Source organism: Dinoponera quadriceps, unplaced genomic scaffold (genome assembly GCF_001313825.1).
Source record: "Dinoponera quadriceps isolate SergipeBrazil2010 unplaced genomic scaffold, ASM131382v1 scaffold1565, whole genome shotgun sequence".
In the NCBI taxonomy this organism is placed as follows: domain Eukaryota; kingdom Metazoa; phylum Arthropoda; class Insecta; order Hymenoptera; family Formicidae; genus Dinoponera; species Dinoponera quadriceps.
The window spans coordinates 2,056,146-2,078,746 of NW_014556124.1; the positions used below are offsets into that span (position 1 = coordinate 2,056,146).

At 41.2% G+C, this 22,601-nt stretch overlaps 6 protein-coding genes across 17 annotated transcripts in view; 3 read left to right on the top strand and 3 right to left on the bottom strand.

Annotated features, from left to right (window-relative positions):
* The window catches only part of LOC106746655 (mediator of RNA polymerase II transcription subunit 13), a 41,119-nt gene extending 35,656 nt beyond the window's left edge, over positions 1-5,463 (top strand). The window contains exons 13-17 of the mRNA XM_014623451.1: positions 251-595; positions 1,120-1,458; positions 1,885-2,169; positions 2,928-3,199; positions 3,894-5,463. Of these exons, the coding sequence (XP_014478937.1) occupies positions 251-595; positions 1,120-1,458; positions 1,885-2,169; positions 2,928-3,199; positions 3,894-4,026 (1,374 nt within the window). The 3' untranslated portion in view covers positions 4,027-5,463. The remainder of the gene's footprint in view (positions 1-250; positions 596-1,119; positions 1,459-1,884; positions 2,170-2,927; positions 3,200-3,893) is intronic.
* A 91-nt stretch (positions 5,464-5,554) lies between these two features.
* LOC106746754 (glycoprotein-N-acetylgalactosamine 3-beta-galactosyltransferase 1) lies at positions 5,555-11,506 on the bottom strand. Of its 7 annotated transcripts, none has more exons than XM_014623733.1 (9): positions 10,953-11,506; positions 10,584-10,814; positions 10,345-10,489; positions 9,215-9,466; positions 8,365-8,519; positions 8,054-8,241; positions 7,750-7,957; positions 7,494-7,632; positions 5,555-7,007 (listed from the first exon to the last, which is right to left on the bottom strand). In XM_014623733.1, the coding sequence occupies exons 5-9, from the start codon at positions 8,393-8,395 to the stop codon at positions 6,464-6,466; spliced, it is 1,110 nt and encodes a 369-aa protein (XP_014479219.1). In that variant the 5' UTR covers positions 8,396-8,519; positions 9,215-9,466; positions 10,345-10,489; positions 10,584-10,814; positions 10,953-11,506; the 3' UTR covers positions 5,555-6,463. The 7 variants fall into 7 exon arrangements, with proteins under 7 accessions (XP_014479219.1, XP_014479224.1, XP_014479225.1 ...); XM_014623738.1 differs by lacking the exon at positions 10,953-11,506 and having other exon boundaries at positions 5,555-6,253; positions 6,433-7,007; positions 10,584-10,935; XM_014623739.1 differs by lacking the exon at positions 10,953-11,506 and having other exon boundaries at positions 8,054-8,229; positions 10,584-10,933.
* LOC106746757 (probable trafficking protein particle complex subunit 2) lies at positions 10,548-13,178 on the top strand. 2 transcript variants are annotated; one of them, XM_014623742.1, is made up of 3 exons: positions 10,548-10,630; positions 12,409-12,642; positions 12,735-13,178. In XM_014623742.1, exons 1-3 carry the CDS (start codon positions 10,574-10,576, stop codon positions 12,831-12,833), a joined length of 390 nt encoding a protein of 129 aa, XP_014479228.1. In that variant the 5' UTR covers positions 10,548-10,573; the 3' UTR covers positions 12,834-13,178. The 2 variants fall into 2 exon arrangements, with proteins under 2 accessions (XP_014479228.1, XP_014479227.1); XM_014623741.1 differs by lacking the exon at positions 10,548-10,630 and adding an exon at positions 11,945-12,162.
* Positions 13,179-13,334: 156 nt separating this feature from the next.
* LOC106746753 (transcription initiation factor TFIID subunit 7) lies at positions 13,335-15,566 on the bottom strand. 2 transcript variants are annotated; one of them, XM_014623731.1, is made up of 8 exons: positions 15,484-15,566; positions 15,084-15,196; positions 14,834-14,962; positions 14,669-14,749; positions 14,219-14,585; positions 13,771-14,130; positions 13,518-13,687; positions 13,335-13,426 (listed from the first exon to the last, which is right to left on the bottom strand). In XM_014623731.1, exons 2-8 carry the CDS (start codon positions 15,168-15,170, stop codon positions 13,409-13,411), a joined length of 1,212 nt encoding a protein of 403 aa, XP_014479217.1. In that variant the 5' UTR covers positions 15,171-15,196; positions 15,484-15,566; the 3' UTR covers positions 13,335-13,408. The 2 variants fall into 2 exon arrangements, with proteins under 2 accessions (XP_014479217.1, XP_014479218.1); XM_014623732.1 differs by having other exon boundaries at positions 15,525-15,558.
* Positions 15,567-16,204: 638 nt separating this feature from the next.
* LOC106746839 (mitochondrial import inner membrane translocase subunit Tim10 B-like) lies at positions 16,205-17,610 on the top strand. Its single transcript, XM_014623911.1, has 3 exons — positions 16,205-16,471; positions 16,617-16,712; positions 16,808-17,610. Exons 1-3 carry the CDS (start codon positions 16,448-16,450, stop codon positions 16,997-16,999), a joined length of 312 nt encoding a protein of 103 aa, XP_014479397.1. The 5' UTR covers positions 16,205-16,447; the 3' UTR covers positions 17,000-17,610.
* Positions 17,611-17,950: 340 nt separating this feature from the next.
* LOC106746840 (arfaptin-2) lies at positions 17,951-22,465 on the bottom strand. 4 transcript variants are annotated; one of them, XM_014623912.1, is made up of 6 exons: positions 22,322-22,465; positions 21,532-21,735; positions 21,267-21,452; positions 20,843-21,164; positions 20,588-20,765; positions 17,951-20,506 (listed from the first exon to the last, which is right to left on the bottom strand). In XM_014623912.1, the coding sequence occupies exons 2-6, from the start codon at positions 21,731-21,733 to the stop codon at positions 20,354-20,356; spliced, it is 1,041 nt and encodes a 346-aa protein (XP_014479398.1). In that variant the 5' UTR covers positions 21,734-21,735; positions 22,322-22,465; the 3' UTR covers positions 17,951-20,353. The 4 variants fall into 4 exon arrangements, with proteins under 4 accessions (XP_014479398.1, XP_014479401.1, XP_014479400.1 ...); XM_014623915.1 differs by having other exon boundaries at positions 21,267-21,434; positions 22,322-22,464; XM_014623914.1 differs by lacking the exon at positions 22,322-22,465 and adding an exon at positions 21,951-22,314.
* Between the last annotated feature and the right edge of the window lie 136 nt (positions 22,466-22,601).

Sequence of the window (22,601 nt, forward strand, 5' to 3'; positions counted from 1 at the left end):
GGGGGGGGGGGGAATTACTTATTAATACTAAATAAAACACACCGTTGAAGAACAATAATATATCGATACTCCTTTCGTATTCTCGCAGTTCATTTCCGTGAACTGAAGAGCGGGAACGCTCTTCGGACGTTTATTTATTGGATAAATTTATCCGAAGGTGGAACACGTGCCACCGGCGTCACGTGCCGCGGAATAAGCGGAAATAAACCTGGCATGCGATTCGAGACCGACGATGTCAAATCGTTTTCAGTCGTTTAGTAATACTCTTGCAACTATACATCAGGAACGGAACAAGTCGCCTTACCGGCTCTACGCACCGGCCTATGTGCTAGCACCGTTGCGGGCGAAGAGCGAAGCGCCCGAGTCGTTCGGCATGCCGGGACCGGAGGAATGCGCGGTACTCTACGTGAGCTACTGCCTCAGCGAGGACCAGTCTTGGCTGTTAGCGGCCGCGACGGACGACAGGGGCGAGGTTTTCGAGACCTCCGCCATCAACATTGACATACCCAACAGGAAGAGAAGGAAGCGCGCCTCGGCTAGGCGCATCGGCCTCCAAAAGCTCATGGACTTCATACTTGGTATTATGTCTCAGGGTGTAAGTAAAACATTCAGACGTGTCGTTTGCAGAGACGAGTTTCACGCACCGGTTTTTTCTCTCTCACTATATGGTTGTGCAAGAAAAATCCGATAATACATAAAATTTCGAATGAGAACACATTTTTTAGGGTAAATATGGAGCTATATTATTATTCGACTTGTTAAGAAAAAAAAATAGATGCAATTATAATTAAGAAAAAGAATAGATGCAATTACCATGATTAAGACATTCACCTTTACATGTGTGCATATAATTTGTTTCTTTCTTTTTCTGTTAATTTGTACCACAAGTCCTGGTCTACAATAAGTGCTTTAAGCCTTAAGAAATTGACCAATCACAGTTGAATATAAAGAAAATAATAATTAACTGTGATTAGTCAATTTCTTAAGACTTAAAATACCTATTGTAGACCGGGACTAATACTATTAGCTATAATGTCGCTAGAGAAAATGTTCAAGGATGATAATGAAAGCATCTATCTATCTCTCTTGTGCTCATTGAAATATTCGAATTCGCCGCAGGTACAACCATGGAGACTGGTCGTGGGCCGTGTGGGACGTATCGGACACGGCGAATTGAAAGGATGGAGCTGGTTACTTTCCAGGAAAGCACTCCTGAAAGCGTCCAAGCATCTGAAAGAGATATGCGGCCAGTGTAGTCTCATGTACCCCTCAGCAGCGCCGTGCGTGCTCAGCGCGTGCTTAGTCTCGCTCGAACCGGACTCCACTCTCAGATTAATGGCCGATCAATTCACTCCCGACGAGAGATTCAGTCAAGCATCCGTAAACTGCCAATTATCCACACCGCAGGATGTCACGTGCACTCACATACTTGTTTTTCCCACGTCCGCTACTTCTCAGGTGAGAGAGATTCCGAGTGAATTCAGCAGTGTCGTTGTAACAGATACGTTTTGTCTTTAAGTAATTAGATACAAATACAAATGCTGGAAGGAAAAGTGGTGTAAGTTTGAGGTAAATAATTAGATATAGACACATATATATTGTAGGAGAATATATTTAAATACGCTTCGTGAAGTCTGCAGGGTGTCTCTTAAGTACCTAGCCGTATTCAAGAAGGCGATTCTATATATATATATTCTTATATACTTAATTATTTACCTCAAATTTGTATCTGTATCTATTTGCATTTTCTTTCCAGTATCTAATTACTTCAAAAATATATGTTACAACTGGAGTTCAACAGTTAACGCGTTTTAATTGCTCGTTTAAACTCGAGACACGCGCGTACGACCTTGATACTAAATGCCACTTCTTCTGATGTTTCAGTCATCGCAGACAGCGTTCCAAGAGCAACACATTAACGTACTGGGGGACGACGAATTGTTCGAGTTCTCCGCTTTAAACGACGATATGCCGGAAGGCATGGAGGGAATGGGCGATTTTAATGATATATTCAATGTTTGGCCCGAACCAGGAGCAGGCGGTGGACAAAGCCCGAGCGGAAGTCCACACCGTCCCGAGGGATCGCCACTCGGCGGGGACGGTGGTGGATCAGGCCTGGGCAATCACGACGGTCCTGGTAGTCCGTTTCCATGCAGCAATACTCCGAGGGTAAGTCTGAATGTGGCAAAAAGAACGCGATTCGTCGCGCGACAATACCGTGAGAAAATATATAAATATTCTCTGGAGGTTCCTAATCCCTCGCTGCGGTCGTCGTCTCGTCCTTCATGACGTCGAAATGAAAAAATATATACTCAAAATTCCTGCGAAACATGTCCAAGTAACAGAAATTTTATTTCCATAAAATGATACTTTCGAGCTTCTCGGCGCACTTGTTAAAATAATTCGAGAACTTTTCCTCTGACGATCGATAAATAACTAAAATTAACCTGGTAACTGGTAACCTTCCTTTTTAGCCTATCTTTACCCACGTCGTTTGTCACGTTGATCTTACAGACCATTGATTGTTAAAATAAAAGAAGAATTTTCGGAATATTATTAATGCGCGCGCTCAGCCGATCACAAGTGACATTTTAAAGCTCCCGGTCCCTCGCTGCAAGCGTCATCTCGTAGATATATTTTTTTATTTTAACATGCAACGCAAGAATTCTTGGGGCACGCGTTTTCTCGCTTCTAACGTCATCGAGCAAGAACAGTTGCAGCGAGAGATACCAGGAAGAGCCTTAAAGAAATATCTTTTTACTTTTCAATCGTATGCATTCCGCAAGAACTTTGGACATATTTTTTTCTCGCGTCTGACGACATTAATCAAGATGACTGCGGAGAAATGGGAGTCTTGAGAGAGAGAGATTCCGCCGGTGTGAGTCTATGCGACTAACGCGAACGTAATTTTCGTCGGGATTTCGCAGGTAGCGATAGCCGAGCAGACAGAGGAAGTCGGCACGCTTTTGCAGCAACCGCTCGCTCTCGGTTATCTAGTGTCGACTGCGCCAACGGGGCACATGCCACCATGGTTTTGGGCAGCCTGTCCGCATCTCGAGAACGTTTGCCCGGTTTTCCTGAAGAACGCATTACACCTGCACAGTCCCGCGATACAGCAGAACAGCGACGATTTACTTCAGCAGCAAAGCGCACCCACTGCTCATCCGTTGGACTCGCAATATACCACTGACGTGCTCAGGTTCGTACTCGCGATTTTCCATACCGAGCGCTGTACGCAAGCCTCCCTGCTAAAGTATTTTATAATAAAAATACAGCCACTGTGGCCGTCATGTTTGGGTTAAAGCCGAAAGTTCACAGTCGTGATACGCGAAATGTTCAAATGCTATTAATAAAAGTACCATTAACTCTTCTTGTTATCCGAGAGTACTAAAATAAGTGCAAATTAAGTTAAATTTCTCAAGCAAGAAACGGAGTCGACACACGCCTGGTTATGTCACTGGTTATCGTTTGCTTATCCCGCATTTGGTAAAGAAAAGGACAATAGATGATATAATCACACCCGTGTCGACTTGTGCATCTTGCTGAGAAACAATCTTCGACACATCCGAACCGGAAATTGACCCAGGCATGGTGGATCAGCCAATCAGAAATCAAACATACGGAGGCTATACTCTTATTATAAATACTCTACTTCCTGCAAGTTCTCGTGTTAGACTGCGTTCAAAAACACCACACGGAAGATAGAGTAACTCTTAATTCATCAGTCACGATAAAGAAATCTTAGTTCTCTTTGTCCTGATTGGTCAATTAAATGCTACACTACCCTCAGTATGGTGTTTCCGAACGCAGCTCTAATGGTACGTACGTATCATATACGTCGTATTAATACATAGACGAGCAATAACGAGTGTGTATTCTCACGTCTTTCGCAGGTACGTGTTGGAAGGGTACAACGCACTCTCGTGGATCGGGATGGACGCGAACAGAAGGGACCGGCAGTCCTGCTTACCGGTGCACATACAAGTGCTCATGCAAATTTACCATGCAGCGGCAGCTCTCGTCTGACCCACACCCTCTCCCTTTGTAGTGCAGTATGTGCACCTCTCTCACGCACTCCTCCTTATCGTACCGTCACTCGGGGCTTTACGAGAGCAACTGATTTCCTATGCCCTTTACCTAAATACGTTAGTGACTTAGAGAGATTGTCTAGGGTACAGAGTACGTACGATCCTTCGACCAGCAGCAGCCGTCGATGATTCCTCACGTGTAAAAAGCATACCGAGCCTTTTTTACTCGGAAATAATAATTAAAATACGACACACAAACACGGTAATAACTTTGAATGCAATGGCTGAAAAAAAAAGGAAAAAAATAATAATAATAATAATACAGAATACCCGACGAACGATCAGCACAGCGACTCTCTTTACCATTTTTCTATTATAAACAGGCGAAATATAGATTGTACTTTGTGTTTACGAATATTGAGTAAGGAAATGAGATGCGTGTCCGCAAGTACGACCATTGTCAGCGAAAAAGCAGCATTAGTGAGCGCATACGTGGAATTTAGCGGTATGATAGAGAGAAGCGAGTGTGTTGCGCAAGTGACTGTGAGCAATGAGAGAAGGCTGTTGGGAAGGAAGAGGGATAGGACGGGAGAGAATGGTAAGAGAGAGAGAGAGTACACGTGTATGAAAGAGAAGGAGTGTGTGAGTGAAAAAAAAAAACGACGGATGAAAGAAAAGAGTGCATGAGAGAGAAAAAGTCCGAGAGAACGAAAGAAAGAGAGTGAGTGAGAGTGAGAGAGTGAGAGTGAGAGAAAGCAGATGAAAAGGAGAGTGCATAATAAGAAAATGATTTTCGATTGCCTCTCTGTCGATAGATAGTTCAATTACACAAATCAGAATCTCTAGAAAATTATGTAACCAAAAGTTTTTAATTGTAAATTAAATTTTGTACAAAGCTTTTATTATTAATAACGACGAAGTAATATAAATGATATTACGTTGTTTTTTAATTTTATATAGATGATATAAAAAAAAAAGAAAGAGAGGTGGACTTCTTTTTTATAAGCGATGCCTCGTACAAGCCCCTGGTGTGAAGATAAGTATGACGATTATAATATTATATTATGCTCGCGCGGCACTGGGTCGCTGTTATCATGTTTCCCGGACCCGTTAGCGCAATTTTTCGATGCTGTTTGACAAATTTTATTCGGATTAGGTGACCTCTATATATTATACATACATTATAGTGTGTAAAATATTGTTTTTAAATAATTTATGAAGTGAGACATCGCCGAGATTAGATAATTGAATGAGAGAGAGGGAGATTAATCGCGAGTGAGAGAGAGAGAGAGAGAGAGAGAGAGAGAAAGAGCGAGAGCGAGAGAAAGGAAGAAAGAGAGAGTGAGAGGGAGAGAAAGGAAGAGAGAGAAAGAACCAGTTATATATGCAGAGATTGTTTCCTTCAATTTAATTGAGCGAAGTAAGAAAAAAAAAAGAAAAGACACGAAGAGAGAAATGTGGGGCGCGTCTGAGTGGAGCCATGGTGGCCAATTGCGTCAGTCGCATAGTACAAATATGACTTGTACATAGAACCCCCCTCCCCTCCCCCTAATTAATTGGTTAATTTACTCACACACCCACACTCACTCTGTATCTATAGTATTTATTACTGGGTAGTATGTCATTATTGGGATTATTATTATTAAAAAATTATTATTATTATTACCATTATTATATATTAATATTACGAAATACAGTTTTATGTGTATATATATATAATCAAATCTCATTTTTGTGTATCTGCAACGCGCCCGAGAGATTATATTGCAAGCACAGTAGTAGTGATCTACATATTAGATATGCTTTTTCGGTTTCCCTAGTTAAATATAATCGTACAAGATATACATATGGAAATACCTCTTCTGCTACATTCCAAAGAAAATGAATAAAAAAAGAAAAGAAAAGGGTAAAACAATCTCCTCTATATACGATTCGGCGCACACAGTGGGGAATAAAACGTAAAAAAAAACTCTTCTCTCTGGTTGGTTCTACTTTTATTTAAGACCGAGTTTACACACTTCATATATTACGTTAAAATTATCACATTTCATCTTCTTATACATCGACTCGTGAAAGTGTGGTGGTCTTGTTTTCTCGTTCAACCCGAATCAACGAGGAGTCACGAATTGCTAGGGTGTTATCTACTGTGCTTGCAGTATCACCCTGTCCCGTAAAATGATCCTCTTCACCGTTTCCCCTAGGAGGGCTATATGGCATTCTGATTTCTTTAAACATAGAGATATACGCGTATAAACATCATCCACTTATCTACCTAAGAAGTACGATATATCACACTTTGTATCTTCTCGTGGGGAGGGAAGGGGGGCGTATTACACTCGTGATCGTTGGCTTGAATGGACTAGTATCGTATAATATAAAACGAAAAATCGTAATGAAAACCTACGAAATTGCCACTTATTCATGGACAGTGCGGACTAGTAATCGGTCAATGTTGACGCTTGATCCGGCGGGAGTTTCTCCAGGCCGTGATTGATCCCGTATGGCCTCAGGTGATAGATGAGATATTCAAGAACGTACATCATGTTCGGCGACACGTAATGAAAGGAAACAGCGCTGTCGGAGCAACAATTGAGGCCGTCCTTGGTCTTGTAGTAGATGTACTTCCAATACCAGAAGTTCTTGTCCACGTGATTCGGTATTAGGTGATGCTCCGGCACGAACGGGAAGAATCTGCCGCGTCCGTGGGGATCTCTCGTGTCCATCGCGCGCACGCCGATCTTCTCCAGGCACTTGCCCATCTCGACGTCCTCCGCGCCGCCGTTGTCCGGCCGGCACTTCGTCTTGTCCGGTAAGCCCTCCTCCACGAATTTACGCAGACCCTCCTTGCTAAGTACGTATCCAGCGCCGCCGCTCATGTAGCCTTGCTTCACGAAGGGCTTGAATCTGCAGCCGAAGTATAACGACGAGTTCGGGTTGTAGGGCGACAGCATGTACCGCAGATTCTCCACCACTACGTACCTGGGGAAATATCGTGCGGGATTTTGAGAATCGTTCGCGGACGGACGCGCGAGTGCCGAGGTATATCGACGGTCTCTAATCACAATTCAATGAGTTAATCTACGTTGCAATTTACTTAACCGCTTTTTGATCAATTTTTCTCCCTCAACATCATCAAATAGCTGCACATTCGATGGTAGCAGTAGTCCGTTTAAATATGCTGATACGCTTATCGCTATATCTCTTTTCCGATCAATGTAGCACCGAAGTTGTTCATATAAAAAATACACATTACACGTAAGAAATAGTAGAATAACTAGTAGGGAAAAAAAACTACCTTTTAATTAATTTTAAGCGCCTTAATAAGGCTTGGATCTTTTTATTTTACGTGGAAAGATGTCTAGACTATCTGCTGATAAGACAATTTCAAGAAATCATCGGTTTAGCGTATTTAGCGGGTTGGATTTTTCTTAATTACTGCGGGGATGGAGGGCGGAATGCACTTACGTATCGTCGTCGGCTTTCATGAACCAGTCTACTTTGTCTTTGTACTTTTCATAAGCATACTTGAACGCCTCTTTGGTTTTAGCCCACAGGTTGTCCCTGCCTTCCTTCACCGGCAATACTACAGTGGGTAAACTGGTGTCTGGAAGCAAAGTAATTCAGCGATTATCACAAGGAACAAACCTCTCACTCGAAACCTCACACCGGCCTTCGTCGCGGAGAGGGGCTCGTCGGAAGTACCTCTCTTCCTCTCTCGTACCTTCGGCGGAACTCATAAACAGGAGTATGTTGCAGCGTTTTCCCCACGTCGCCTTTACATGACGAGCCTTGCTCTGATGGTTCTTCGGACCGGTCATGATCCAGCAGAGCACGCGCACCTTCCTCGCCATGTCCTGCGCGATCTTGTCCTCCCCCTTGTGGAAATCTTCATCCTCGCCGTGGAATGTCACTTCGGTTTCCGGTCCGATCTAATGAGACAAAAGCGGGATATCAATGATAGCAGGTGTGGGAATACAATTCCTAAAATCTTTAGACTCGAGACATGATTATTATCAAGCATCAACCTCTGATTCCAGTTCCGAATAATGATGAGGATCTCTGGCGAGGCCGGAGCTACCCGGAATCCAGCTGAACATATGCGGCACATCCTTCGTGGACGTAATGAGCAGCAGTGCCAATATAAAGCCCAGAGTTACTCCGACCGCGAGAGTCAGTACGAATCGCCGTCCACTTCGGCCACCTAGGTGTGCAACTGCTCGTAAACTTCAATTATATTTTCATTCGTCGTATTTTTACTTACTTCAAATACTACGAACCGGCGTGATCGGTGGAACGGTGCGAGTATATATTCTCGGACATTTAAATAAGCACTCACCATCGAAACTAGGAAGCCGCTGCTGCACCATGATATTTCGCACAAACTAACGATTTAGTTCGATGATACTACAAATATTCAGTATGAATCACACTCTTATCCTTATTCATGTTTGCTCGTAAAAATCCACGATAATAGTATTTTACTTTCTCTTTCTGAAAATTAAGAGCACACAAGTGTAATGGTTATTTATTTCGTTAATTTCATTGAGGATGGTTCTATATTATAGTCAATTTATAGTCAAGTATATTTAACCCTTTCGGTACTACTGCCGCCCATTGGCGGCGGCCATGAAACGTTCTCTGGGTACTACGCTGGGTACTGGGCTTACGCTGCCGTACAGTGCAACCACTTTTGTGGAAAACTTCCTCCACGAATGTATAACCGCGGCCAGCTCCTCTGTACCGAAAGGGTTTACGATCGAATGCTCGTATGAGTGTAAAAATGGTGAGAGTACTTCAGCTTATCTCTCTACATAAATATCTGTGATCGCACTTATAAGTGATATCTATGTTATACTGATATCGTACTCGACAAATATATACAATCAAAATATTTATATGTAACAGAAAGTTCAAACTTTCTATTAAAGTGAACGAAGACTTTTTCAGACATGAAAGCCTTTATATTCACCAGTTATTAATTATATAATTAGAATATTAATTACATTTCATTCTAATATTCCATAAAATATACTAATAATCTCTTTATATCGCAACTCATCGTGTTATGGCATTAAAATTAATGTTGCACGAATTGACAAATGCAACGTCATGTGACTTCAATGTTAAGATAATCTCATTAAGTATTTTATGTAAATAAAGCCTACACTCGAGCCTTCTTCACATACCTGATAAGCCAGAAATTTCGACCAGATATACTGTCCAAGGCCATTTCGTAAGCTCATGTATGAAGCTTACAAGTTACAAAGAAGAGACAAATGATCCTCCCAGCACATTCTTTCTCTTCTCATTTCCACTCTTAATCACGAAGGAAACGGTTAAACAGTTATTGAGCTTTTATTTTAATACGGTCGAACGAATTGAGTCTTGGTTACTTGGGGAATGATACAAGGGAAATCCTTCAGTTCAGCAGTCCGGACCTAAAATCAAAACAACAGAGATATGAACAGCATTATTGGGTGGTCTCGCGTAAAAAGTGGTAGTTTGAAAGTGCTATTTCTCAAAAGTACATCAAGTAACAATTTATACACATTTTTATATTTGCCTAAATATATATAAAATATAAACTTCAATTTATACCAATTACTATACAAAAAACTTAATATTTTTTTGTTAATGTACAGACGATTCACTGGGGTAAATCATCTTCCACATAGCCCGATGTGGCCTGATACAACTATGTCTTCTCACCGCTACTGTTGTTTGCTTACTGCTGAGCTGTATGAAAAGTTACCTCCGCACAGATAAGCATTTTACGGCAGGTACACATACAGGCGTATTTAGGTGTGAACGCGATAGAAAAGCAAATGTGTGATATGGCAGCCAGTTATCATTACGCAAGACGGTAATTGCATACAACTATACATCACAGAGGAGATAATGAGATGGGGACATGCATTTCAATACAAGGTCATCCCGTATCTATAGAGACACGTTGCATATCCTGAAAGGACACATGTACACCACACAAAAATTGAATTGCGCAATGGCAAATGGTACATGATAAGATGCATTTTTTTCGCTTTATAGCACGTTGACTGGTTTTTACAATGCGACAGTTTTTACACGGTGCTGTTTTCTACATCAGTTATGAGATTACACGTCACCGGGGGGCATTTTAGTGGCAATTCAAGGCCTTAGAAGGCGGTCAACAAACACGCGTTCTTATCTCGTATAAAAGAAACTATAAACTACGAACGTAACGGGGCAACTTCTGAACATCCGACGCATGTATGAAACTTCGATTCACGCGGACAACCGTTGCACGAATTCGCCACCGGCCGATTCTCGCGCGTACCATGAGCGTCGTCGCCGGGTCTTTCTCTCTCTCTCTCTCTCTCTCTTAATCGCACAGGCATTATTTATCGCCGACAATACGCCGGAACATGCTTATCTCGGTTTTCACTGTCATCTCCATCCGTGTGTGTGACTCACACGATTCACTGGGAAAATATATATGATTTAGTGAAGGAGGAAGATCGCGAAGATCCGGCGCGCAGATCCTCTCTAATCTTCCGAGAAACGCGATGTGTTTACCCTGTCAGCGGCTGCCGGATGCAGGATCGAGCGAGATAATGAGAACCGTGAGATCAATTACAGATTAAGAAGAATAATCGTTGCGCGTCTGTGAAGAAACGTCGCTCGTGCGGGCCGCGCGTTTCCCGGGGGGCGGGGGGGGGAGAGAGCAGCTCGTCGGTCGTGCGACGGCGAGCGCGCGCGTTCCTGAACACCTCCGGATACTCGAAATACGGTGTTATCATCCCCGTTCTCAAACATAAGAGCAAAAAAAATAGTGCACCGTAATAGATGTGCCATACTCGAGCACCGATAGCGGCCGCACGAGTGGTCTCGCACATCTCATCGTCGCACTAACAATCGTGTGTGTGTGTGTATATACATACGAACCGCATGTAAAAAAAGCGTCTGTCATGATCGGCAGTCCCCATTCCGACGGCGCGTGCATTTTCAACAATGCTAGGCACACGCGCGCTCGGTGATAACACCGTATCGCGTCAGGACAGAGAAAAAGCGCGTCTTCTGTCGTGGAGGTGTTTCACGATCGCAACGAGGCGCGTGTGTTGCGGCGTGCCGTCGTCGGCTAGGCTCGTCGTCGTATCCTCGTCGTACAACGCACCGCAACCTCTCATTATCAGTCAACGCCGAGAGATTACACGCTCCTCCTCCTCCGCCACTCGTCGTGTGTTTCGCTCGCGTATTTTCGAATACGCCGAGCGTCCATAACGTAGCACATTTTTCACACTCGCTCGTTCTCTCTCTCTCTCTTTTTTTTCCTTTCTTTCTTCCTCGCTAGTTTTTCCTTCCCTCTAGAAAGAGAGAGAGAGCTAACCCGTCATTTCGTACAGCCGACCACACACACGTCGACGACGACACGGCGAACTATGCATTGGACAATTCGCGTGTATGCATGTACCGTAATGGACCTAAGAATTTAGGGACGGAGTGTAAACTCTCCGGCGAGAGGGTTGGCTAACTTGCGAGGGGAGTGAGAGAGCACTCTCCTTTTTTATTCGCTGATCGTCTCTCTTTCTCTCTCTCTCTCTCTCTCTATTATGAGCGAGTTTCACTTAACGCTCGCGACGACGCGAGCGTCATTCTATCTTTGTTTCTCTCGAATGTTAAACGAAGACAGAACGATGCTCGCGATCGTGCTAGCGTCATTCTACTTTCGTTTCTCGCTGAATGTTGAGGAAAGTTAGAACGATGCTTGCGTCGTTGCGAGCGTTAAATGGAACCCGTCTCGCCGATGAACTGGAACGTATCAATCGGGATCCACGATTTCCCCAGGGAATTTAATTAAACGTAGGATCAATTTGATAATCCCGTGTTGAAATCGTATACATAGCCGAGACACGATCGTGTTATCATGTGAGTTTTGATACGTCACACGCGTTCGGACGTATCGAATTCAATATGGCCGCGCCGTGTGCGGGAGATCGTCGATGAGAATGTTGTTCAATATTATGGTGTGAACGTCAATAACGCGAGCGATTGTTTTCCCTCCGTGATGACCGCCAACTATTATTTCGCGATCGTCGGCCACGCCGATAACCCGTTGTTCGAGATCGAATTCAATAATGCCGGGAAGGACGCGAAGGTCGGTTCGTCTTGCAGGTTAGGTTAACGCTTGACTGCGTTAACTAACTAATCCCTTGTCCACAACCTTATTTTAAGAGTAAGCAATAAGCAAATCGGCCAACCATCGACGTTTATTAGAAGAATAATCGATCCTGGCTAGTCAATTTGCTCACTGCTTACGTCTTAAGGCAAAATTGTGGACAACAGAAGCGATCAACGTTCGCGTTGATTGTTTTTATCTCGATGAGACAATTTTACTTTCCAGAAGGAGGACCATTCGCACCTAAATCAATTCATCGCCCACGCCGCGCTCGATCTCGTGGACGAGCATACGTGGAAAACGACGAACATGCACCTGAAAGTCGTGGACAAGTTCAATCAGTGGTTTGTAAGCGCTTTCGTCACGGCGACGCACATTCGATTCGTCATGGTGCATGACAGTAAGAACGAGGACGGGATTAAGAATTTCTTCAACGAGATGTACGAGACCTACATAAAGGTGACTGTCATTTCCGTCGTGTCGATGTGTGTATTCTTATTTCTCTGGTCGTTCATCCACGCTCAATTTGATCTCTCTCTCTTGTGTCTTAGTACTCTATGAATCCGTTCTACAAGCTGAACACTCCTATCAAGTCCCTGGGATTCGAGAAAAAGGCACAGTTGTACGGCAGAAAATACTTGTCGTCATAACGGAATCCGATTCGGCTCATAGAATAAATGAACCAACTCTTGGTTGAACTGATAAGTTTACAGAAAATTATTTATAATTTAGTTTCTCTCTATAATGTATATAAAATTCCATATGTTAGGGAGAAATGTATTGTTAATATACGTGTAATATACCGATGATATATATTGCTTTTTAAATTCAACTTGATTTTCAATGCAATTTTTGTGTTAATGTGCAATGAACACAAAGCGCTTTAGGATCGCTCAGACATGAGAACAAGTCAAGCAGCACGTGCAAGGTGACTGTACGTATATTTAGATTTATTGTAACTACTTAGATATTGTAACAATTAATTTGAAAGTCGATATGATAGCGTCGTGACTTTTCCTGCTGATGTCCTCAACATTTAAATAAGAGCTGACCCTTTTACTTGGCAACTATGTAGGGGGAGAATGTAGCTGAATTTTTTTCCATTACCTTCTGTGCATTAAATATCACTATTTTATTAAAAAATATATGTATTTTACTCTATTTTTGTTTCGATTTCTTCAAAATAAAACGATAGTAATATAACATATTTTGTATTCTGCATTTTCTATTCCAGTTCTTGTATCTGAAATGATAAGATGTATATAAGGGAGAATTGAAATATTTAGTGTAAATTGCAATGTATATAATATACATGTGAATCAATCTCATCGTACCTCTTGCAATTTTTGCATTTCTTGAGTCAATAAATTATCTAAAATCTCCTGGAACCTCTGCCTCAGCTTAATATTCTCTATATTAGCTATCTCAATCTCCTGCTGTTGTCTTCTCTGTCGTAGCTCCGCCAGTTCCGCATTGAGAGTAGCGAGGCGTGTCTGCAGGGAATCTGAAATTTTTTCCATCAGAGACAGATAATTATATCTATAGCAATAACTCGGGATGCAGATTAATCAGTTATTGTAAAATTACCTTTAGACACAGACATGGGCGGCGATTCCGTGTAATTGTCAGGAATAATATATTCCGAGTGAAACTGCTCTAATTTCGACACTTTCGACGTGGTGGCCTCTTCCTGCTGTTTCTCGGTCTCCGCATCGTCATTGTTATCATTTTCGAACATCTCTTTACTAAACTCAGTCACCAATCCGTTACTCGTTGTCGCATTGTTGTTTGACCTTTCAGAATACGGCGCTTGCATAGAATTGGAGTCTGAAACTCGGCTATCCGCCGAGAGACGGCTATTTTCATCCAGTTCCATCACATTTATGTTTGCCTCTTCGTCATCGTCCTCACTGTCGCTCACAGGCTCACCAAATATATCGTGCTCAGCTATAATTAAATAATTAGTAATACACGAATTATCACAAAGTAGAAGACCAATCTGTTCTCACAAATAACCAGTAGAACTACAACTCACCGACATCCAGACTTTGAGATGTGTTCCCGTTGATGCTGTCTCGCTTAGTTTTAACTGTACCGGACGACGACACTTTGCTTGGTTTCGTTTGGTCCTCATCTTCGCATATCACTTCCCACTTGACGTTAACTGCTTCATTGTCCACTCGCAACAGCCGCTTAACTTCCTTCTCGATCTCTGGTGCCTCCACGTATTTCTTCTTCAAGGTTTTTCTGAACCTTCTGCGCCTTACGTTCTTCGAGGGCGGTGTTATACCATGAGGCCAGAGGAACTTTTTATCAACTTTGTTCGGATCTTTTTTCTTCTGCTTAACGGGTGATTCTTCGTCCGTTGCGGTATGATCATCTTCTTCTTTACATATCACCATCTAAAGGGATTTGCAAGAAAAAAATCTTCTATACTATTGTGTATTATTAAATATCTTTTGTATCGTTATATTTCTTACCTTACCTGACATATATCGGCAGTCTTGTAAAAGCTTTTATTATCAATGGTTTTCAGGGATTCTACTATCGTTGGTAAATCCACCACCTAAGTGACGATATCATATCTTGTTAAACGATTCTCGGAATAACATAAATGAATGATACACACGATAGTTGCAAATATTATTACCTTAGCATGCAGCAACCAGTGGTCGAATCTAACCTCACCATAGCGCATGTCATTCTCCAATTTAATACTCAGCCTATCTTTTAAAGGAAGACCGTTACTCAACGTATCTTTTAATATTCTAGCAGGTTCCTAAACGAAAGTAATTAAGTAATTAATTGTAATTGTTGATATCCGATGTAATGTTTATAGGTTAGGTCAAATCTAACTTTGAGATTGCGCGAGTTCACGATAAAATTAATAATATAATTACCGGTGGTAGGCGCAAAATGAATTGGCTTTCTAATTCAGCCTGCGGCTCATTACGATTTTTGTAGTCAACGTTCGGATGACGATTCATCTTCCTTCTTTTATACGATAGAACAGCTAAACAGACAACAACTACATTCCTCTCGGACAGTCACACACTGCGAACACTCGCGCTTAACCCTTTTAGTGCCGGGAGCCGATATATCGGCTCCTGCTACACCGGCGAGAAGTGCCAGAGCCGATATATCGGCCCGCACCTTGTAGCGCTTTACTATTCGCATTGCGAGAGATCTCTATCAAAATAAATTTAAAATACGTTATAAATAGTCTAATTTCATTACGAGAGAATTAAAATAAATAATTTTTAAATATTGCTTTTCGTTTGGTTTTTATGAGCCTTTTACCAAATCCTAGTAAAATCGGCCGGTTATCTTCGCATAAGCACCTCTTTTTCGCCCGGCACTAAAAGGGTTAAAGAGTCCGACAAGAGTCACGGTGGAGACTACTCGCGGAAATTCCGGAACTACCAAATCTTACAAGGTATAATTTCATGGTTTCATAGTGTAGAGAGTCGAAGCCAATCAGCAGACAAGAGTCAAACATCGACCCAATCAGCAGACAATCCATCGTGCGCTGATTGGCTCCGACGCTCGGAGCCAACCTTGACGTTGCCATGAAAAAGTACCTTAGGCTGGCATTACATGTGTTGTAAACATTGTTTGAAAAACATTGATGATTTTACTCAATCCTACTATACAACCTACTATATAACTATGGACGGGAAGGTTCTGTTTTCGATTATTCTCTTCACATTCGACTATGATTGGTCAATTTCTTAAGGCTTAGAACTTAAGAATCGGTCTGCAACAGATATTTTAAGCCTTAAGAAATTGACCAATCACAATTAATTATTCTCTTCACATTCGACTGTGATTAGTCAATTTCTTAAGGCTTAAAATACCTATTGTGGACCAACACTAAGTTCCAGTCTACAATAGATGCCTTAAGTCTTAAGAAATTGACCAATCACAATTGATTATTCTCTAACATTTTCTCAATTACTATTCTCAATGAGCGAACATCGATGTTTCTCAAACATCGATGGTTTTGTCCATTCCTAAGCGAAAGCTCCTTAAAGTAACCAACTGAAATTTTTAAATAATCCATAGACAGTGTTAGTGGCGTTGGGGTTCGCCAATTTGACTGCCTGTAATCGTAATTGAACAGTGGAGCTCTAGAATATAACCTCTTTGCAGATACTGTTTTACCACGTTCGTGGTATTACTGAGATATTTTATAATGAATTAAAATTTCCTTGATTCTTGAGAAAATACATCCTTCTAGTGTTAAGGATATACGACCGTCAACATGGATATGTATCAGCTGAGAAATGTATATTTTTTTATACATAACTATCATTCGATTAAACGTATAACGAATAATTCCCTGCTTTTCACGTTGTTTTATTTATATTCTATATTAATCGCATGTTGAAATAGCAACGGTGAGCTCTCAGTAAATCTGTTGTTTTCAGTAGTTCAAAGACTTTCTTTTACTCTACAATCAAATATCCGAGACGTGTTTCAAGAGATGCGCCAATACTTTTCTTACTCGAGAGATCACTGCTAATGAGGTAAGTTTAATTATATAAATATACTAACGATTCAGAGAGAATATGTGCATTATTGAGAGCAAATCTAATATTTCTTTTTTTTTTTGGAATTGCAGGATCTTTGCATAAGCAATTGTGCACAAAAATATATTCGTGCTAATCACAAGATAATGGAGGTATTTATGGAAGTGCAACCTATAATGGTGCGTAAAAGAATGGAGGAGATAAGCGCTACTCAAGCAGCATTAGAAGCGCAAGCGCAAGATCAACAAGTACAAAATCAACAGGTGCAACAGAATTCACAATAATATTTATTATAAATTTATATACCTGGGATATATTTTCTAATTTCAAACATTCATTAGTAAAACATAAAATTGTACGGCAGTGTCGAAACATATATGAAGTTGTACCTTGAAAAAGATTTTATTAAGTGTACAAATTAATTCGGTGCCTTTGCACTTTAATGTTCTGTAACTCCGGTTCAAATTTAAATTTTCAAAGCGCTATGACTCATGAAACTTGTAAAAAGACCTTTTACCAGCGATAGAACTAGGCAGGTGATTCTGCTGCACGATACACGCAGCAAAAGCGACGAAGTATCTCATCTGTACATTGGATTAGGAAATTCTCCCTCGTGTGACTTATTCGCCAGATTCAACCCCATCGGATTACCTCCATATTTATATGCAACCTATGGTCGCTTCAACATCATCTGCCGGATACGCATTTTAAAACAGTTGACGAGGTCCGCGAAAAAGCTTCGACGACTTTACCGAGTCAAAACCGCCACGTTTCTTCCGCGATTCATCAGCTACCCGATGGATAAAGTATAAAGTCGTAGAAAATAACGGAAATTATTTCGAACATTAAATTTGTACTTGATTTTTTGTAAATAAACTTGGAATTTCAATTTGAAAAAAGCATCGAATTAATTTGTACACCTAATACATATATATGTATGTATATGTGTACATATACATGTATGTATATATAGATGTGTTTGGTCCAGAAAAACTTATATCTCTCAATCTCGCGATTATGAGATGATCTGTTCTTCGTTTCTTTTTTTTTTGCGATTTTTAATAAGGTATGCATACTTCGATTTTGATGATTTTTAAGTTATTTGTCTCCTCTCAAGCAAAATGCACCTAAAGTAAAATTTTATTCACTACTACTTAAACAACACAATAGACTTAGTCATAATCTTGCCACTAATATTTTTGTAACACACATTTTGTAAGATATCGAAGACAAAATATTTATATAAGTGTTCATTTATTGTTAAGAACTTGTATACACATAATATACACACACGATAACATCATAGTTAGGAACATAATATTTCTCATCTGCTACATATTACTCAAATAATTAAGTGCTTTATTGTACATACTTAATTTATAATGGAAATAACAGTTTTTTTTTTTGTATAAGACTGGCTAAAAAATATCAAGTCCTGTTTTATAGAGATACAGAACTCAGAAATGATCGAGAGTTGTTCTACGGAATGTAATTCAGCCGTGTAGCAAACTGTATGAATTAAAAAAGAAGGGGTAATACCCTCTCGAAATTCTCACGTACATAAAGAAACATATATGTACACGTACCAATGCAGTATTTTATTATACACACTGAAGGCCGGAGTTATCAAATATTCCGTATTGCTATTGGCTATTATTCCCCGGATAACGGATGCAAGCGTAAAATGAGAAAGAATCTGCTGAATTTTTCCATGACTATTTGATATCATGTACATTTACTTCGTATACATTCACCATACACACACGTGAAATGCCTTTACTAAATATCATATACACACCCTGGAAGAATCAACTTCACAATCTCGGTGATGCAACACTTGCCTGCGTCCTTACATATTCATTGCCGGTATACTGAAAATCTACAGTTCATGTTATGTATATTCTAGATTCTCAGTACTGCAAGTGAATATACAAACACAGCTCCTTGTAATATTATATCGCTACGAATTAATTTATTTGTTCGTTAAGGATAGCTAGTTGCAAATGGTTATCACTATCATGGCAAGTAATAAGTGACAGCGATCGTTATCAGAAGTGCCATCACTTCCTACTAAAAAATACTTTTTAAGGTTTCCGAGATCTTCCGAGTAAATTTTAAATCGGTGATGCAACTGTGGCGTAAACTATATCATGTTCTCACTGTAGGGGATACACAAGCGCAAGCATTCAAACTTATACATCTAAAATCGGTAGTACGTTATCATTATCTTTCTATTCTTACAATTTTGGAAACATATACTTAAGTAAAACAGTGACTAGTTGTTCTTCGCGATGTTTTGCCTCTGTATAAAGTTGAGTTTGGAAAGTGAGTATAAGTTTTTCGAAGAAGATATCATCGATGCCATGATATTTGTGTTCTTTTATAGTACTTGCCATAATTCATTTATAGAAGAAACAGACTCGACTCTTTGTGTGTGTGTGTAGTATATATTATATAAAGCTGTATCTAACAGTAACAATAACTAATATACACCTTCAATCATAACATATTTATCACAAAAATGTCGAGAACATTTATATCGGAAGCAATTTTCATAAATTATAAAGTTCAAATATAAAAAAGCATAAATTATATATAAATTAAACTATACGATACATATTAGAATGCACACACGCGCATAAATTCAAAGAAACTGAGTAATAAATTGTACGAGATAATACTCATGATTCTCCACCATACAAACGAAACGTAATACTTATGAGACTTGTAACAAAAGAAAAATGTTCTGATATTACAATTGTATGTTTCCTTGACGTACATTTAATACACGATTACTTTTAACATTCTACTAAGATTCGCGCAACCTGTCATTTCCCTTGCTTTCAGTAGAAATTAATTTGCAATACATAATATTATAATTTATTACATCGTTATACATAAGAAATAAGTTTACGTAACTCAGCGATATAGTCTTTAAGCTTCAATTTTTATAAAACAACGCGCGAGCTGTAACCTTCAAAGATTAGTCTCTTAACAGGATTTCGGACATAGCCGTCACTATCAAGCTATATGCTTTTATTATGTGTGTAAAGTGTGATATAAACAAGCAATCAATGCCACTAAATACGCTGTAAAATAGAAAGCTCCATTTATCGTGTTACGTTACATTACGTATTTACATTGGAACTCTTCTCTAAGAGAAATATAAAAATTAAATATCTATTGCCTCTCCTCACCTGTCTTTCTCTCCCTCTTTTTCTCCGAAGTATTTAAGCATTGAAAATCAATTTTCCGAACGTTCACTAAGTCATTTAGAGATTCTTTTAAAAGAATTATTAATTTTATAATACACGATGTACGTCTCGAAGGTATCATATATCTATAATGATCATTACGATAGATATTCCGTAACATGGATTCAGTCTGTTTATACATCATGAAACTCGCTCTCTCTCTCTCTCTCGCGCTTTCTCACTCGATCTCGATTAAAGTGTCAGACTAAAAGACGGCAGCTCTCAAGTGTGTACCGGTAAATCGTTTGTGTTTCTGATGACTGTTCTCTACCTTTACTTTTCGCGTTTCTCGCAACTCGAGGTAACTCGGGTGTGGACGAACGCACTTGTGTTGTATTCACATATCCTTCGCAGCGGACGATGAAGCGGTCTGTTCTGGTCGAACTACTGCTCCAGCCATGACGGTAAAGTCGAGTTCGGCGATTTCACCTTGATGTTGAACTGTTTGAGAGTTGCTTCCAATGCGGTTTGATTCCCCGAAAAGTAGGCGGATACGGCGTTGTGGAATAACAGCAACTGCTTGTGCATCACTTTGATCTGCAACGACATTGTACAGTCAGAAGGTACATTGATCGAGTGTGCTGACAGTTGTTTGTAGAAATCGAAGAGGAAGGATACCCTGTTCTCGTCCAAGAACTTCAGCTTGATGGAAACGTCCGAGCGCAGTTTCTCGAAATTTTGCTTGTGCCCTTCGTAATTGGCCTGCGCCTCTTCTAATCTCGCCGCGTTACTACCGTCCGACTTCGTGGCTTGCACGAGAGCCTCCAGATCCGTTCTATACGCGTCGTATTCTATCCTGAAAAATTATCATATCGTGACGACAACGTGAAACGTGCAGGATCGACGCTGGAAGTGCGACGAGATCGACGGTACCTCGCGGTTTCGTATTGTCTCACTGTAAGCAGCGTGTCCTCGATCGTTTTGTTGCACAACGTGTTCACGGAGGAAACGAAGAAATTTAAGGCCCCTAAAAGTGTCTCGCCGTTTTTCGTCAAATTCCTCTGCGTCTCCGAATTGTACAGAAACTCCTCCTGCAGCTCGGGCGATTTCTGCGCCAGCTCAGAAAACGCTTCTCCGAGGGCGTGCTGCGTCTGCACGACGTGGTGGAAATGCGACGCCAATGCGCGCGATAATCTCAGGACGTTGCAGTACTTTCTCTGAGTGTCTCTGAGCAGTTCGATCTGCGTCTCCAGTTCTGGAATAGACGATTCGTCGATTCGATGTTGCGCTTCATCAGCAATCTGTCCGATACACGGACACACACACACATACACTTTCTTATTCATGAATGACTTACCAAAATCTACGGTACGCGATGTTTTCCCTAGTCTCTCGTACATTAATTGCTTGGTGCATTTGTACGTGGAGATGCTCCAGTTCTTGATACTCTCGATTTTGCTCTGGGTGGTGCGCATAGTCTGCGTATCGCCATTCTGAACGGGCGTGCTCGGAGAGACCGCCACAGCTGCCAAACCACAGATATCTTTTACTATAATTTTCGAAGTTGCAGAGCAAGCCACGATGCAGGCCGGCAAGATTCGCCAAGCAGAGTTAATACATACAATTCTGCGACGTGGGGCTTCCTAGGCTCAAATTTATAGTGGCTGGTCTGGGATGACCGTCCGCACTACAGTTGTTCGGCACGTGAGGTGGAGGAGTTCCGGTATGTACAGCATTGTCGCTTTCATTCAAGGACGGTGCATCTTTCAACATCTCGTGGATGCTGCGTTCCATCCCACTCGATGTAACCGTGATTTGAGACATTTCTGCAATAAGGTACAGACCCGACTCTCTGAGGATGAATTCTCACCTGGCCAGTTGCAACTTGAAGAAGCAGACGAGCTTATTCTCCCCGTTCTGACACGAACGAGGAGCAACGGATAAACAATAATAATAATACTGCGGTCAAAGTCGCATCTCGAAATCGAGCGAAACTGTGCACTTTTTCGCAAAGATGCGCCAGCGTGTGTTAGATACTTACAATTAACAATTTGGCAGAAAGTGCGACAGAGAGAGAGAGAGAGAGAGAGAGAGATAGTCGCCGTTCACGACATTCGATCTTGTCGTTACGCGACGTGACGTATGAAGCGTATTACCGCTCGGAATATAATTAATGGGCCACGAGCGGTCGTCGCCATAAACGGTATCACTCTATCTCTCACGTACAACGCTTTCTCTACTTGTCACATCTCTCGTGATAATTTTTTGGACAGCACCGAGTGGCACGGCGGAAGATACGGCGGACCGGACACCTGTTTCCTCGAGGGCGAGATGCGCCCAGAATCGCCCCCTTTCTGGCGAGCCGCTACGACGAGGAACGCCGCCGTCAACGTCGGATAAAGTGATACTTACTACGAGATCCACGTCCGTACGTCAGTTATATTTCTAACGCTCTATATACGAACGCTGCATAAATCGAAACACTTGACGGGCGATTTTTATCTACGGCGTTTCACGAGTTGTTTCATGAACAAGCGCGCGAGGCTAGATGGCGCGACGAGGAGGAATGACGGAAGTAAGATACCTCGTGAGAGAGAGAGAGAGAGAATAAGAGAGGTGGTCTGTTCTTTTCAGACGAACCTTATGTTACAAGCAGGTTCCACTTAACGCTCGCAACAATTGACTTCGTTGA

Bases quoted from the DNA above. Each gene is read 5' to 3' on its own strand.
- LOC106746754 (XM_014623734.1), bottom strand. From the start codon at position 8,395: ATGGTGCAGCAGCGGCTTCCTAGTTTCGATG. The intron at 8,242-8,364 runs GTGAGTGCTTAT...GTTTACGAGCAG, and splicing joins GCGGCTTCCTAGTTTCGATG to TTGCACACCTAGGTGGCCGA. The intron at 7,633-7,749 runs GTACGAGAGAGG...CTTTGCTTCCAG, and splicing joins GTTTATGAGTTCCGCCGAAG to ACACCAGTTTACCCACTGTA.
- LOC106746757 (XM_014623741.1), top strand. From the start codon at position 12,073: ATGACCGCCAACTATTATTTCGCGATCGTCGGCCACGCCGATAACCCG. The intron at 12,163-12,408 runs GTCGGTTCGTCT...TTTACTTTCCAG, and splicing joins ATGCCGGGAAGGACGCGAAG to AAGGAGGACCATTCGCACCT. The intron at 12,643-12,734 runs GTGACTGTCATT...CTTGTGTCTTAG, and splicing joins TGTACGAGACCTACATAAAG to TACTCTATGAATCCGTTCTA.
- LOC106746753 (XM_014623731.1), bottom strand. From the start codon at position 15,170: ATGAATCGTCATCCGAACGTTGACTACAAAAATCGTAATGAGCCGCAG. The intron at 14,750-14,833 runs GTAATAATATTT...ATCGTCACTTAG, and splicing joins ACTGGTTGCTGCATGCTAAG to GTGGTGGATTTACCAACGAT. The intron at 13,688-13,770 runs GTAATTTTACAA...AAAAAATTTCAG, and splicing joins GCCCATGTCTGTGTCTAAAG to ATTCCCTGCAGACACGCCTC.
- LOC106746839 (XM_014623911.1), top strand. From the start codon at position 16,448: ATGGATATGTATCAGCTGAGAAAT. The intron at 16,472-16,616 runs GTATATTTTTTT...TGTTTTCAGTAG, and splicing joins ATATGTATCAGCTGAGAAAT to TTCAAAGACTTTCTTTTACT. The intron at 16,713-16,807 runs GTAAGTTTAATT...TTGGAATTGCAG, and splicing joins GAGAGATCACTGCTAATGAG to GATCTTTGCATAAGCAATTG.
- LOC106746840 (XM_014623912.1), bottom strand. From the start codon at position 21,733: ATGTCTCAAATCACGGTTACATCGAGTGGGATGGAACGCAGCATCCAC. The intron at 21,453-21,531 runs GTATGTATTAAC...TTATAGTAAAAG, and splicing joins AAGCCCCACGTCGCAGAATT to ATATCTGTGGTTTGGCAGCT. The intron at 21,165-21,266 runs GTAAGTCATTCA...CGTCTATTCCAG, and splicing joins ATCGCGTACCGTAGATTTTG to AACTGGAGACGCAGATCGAA.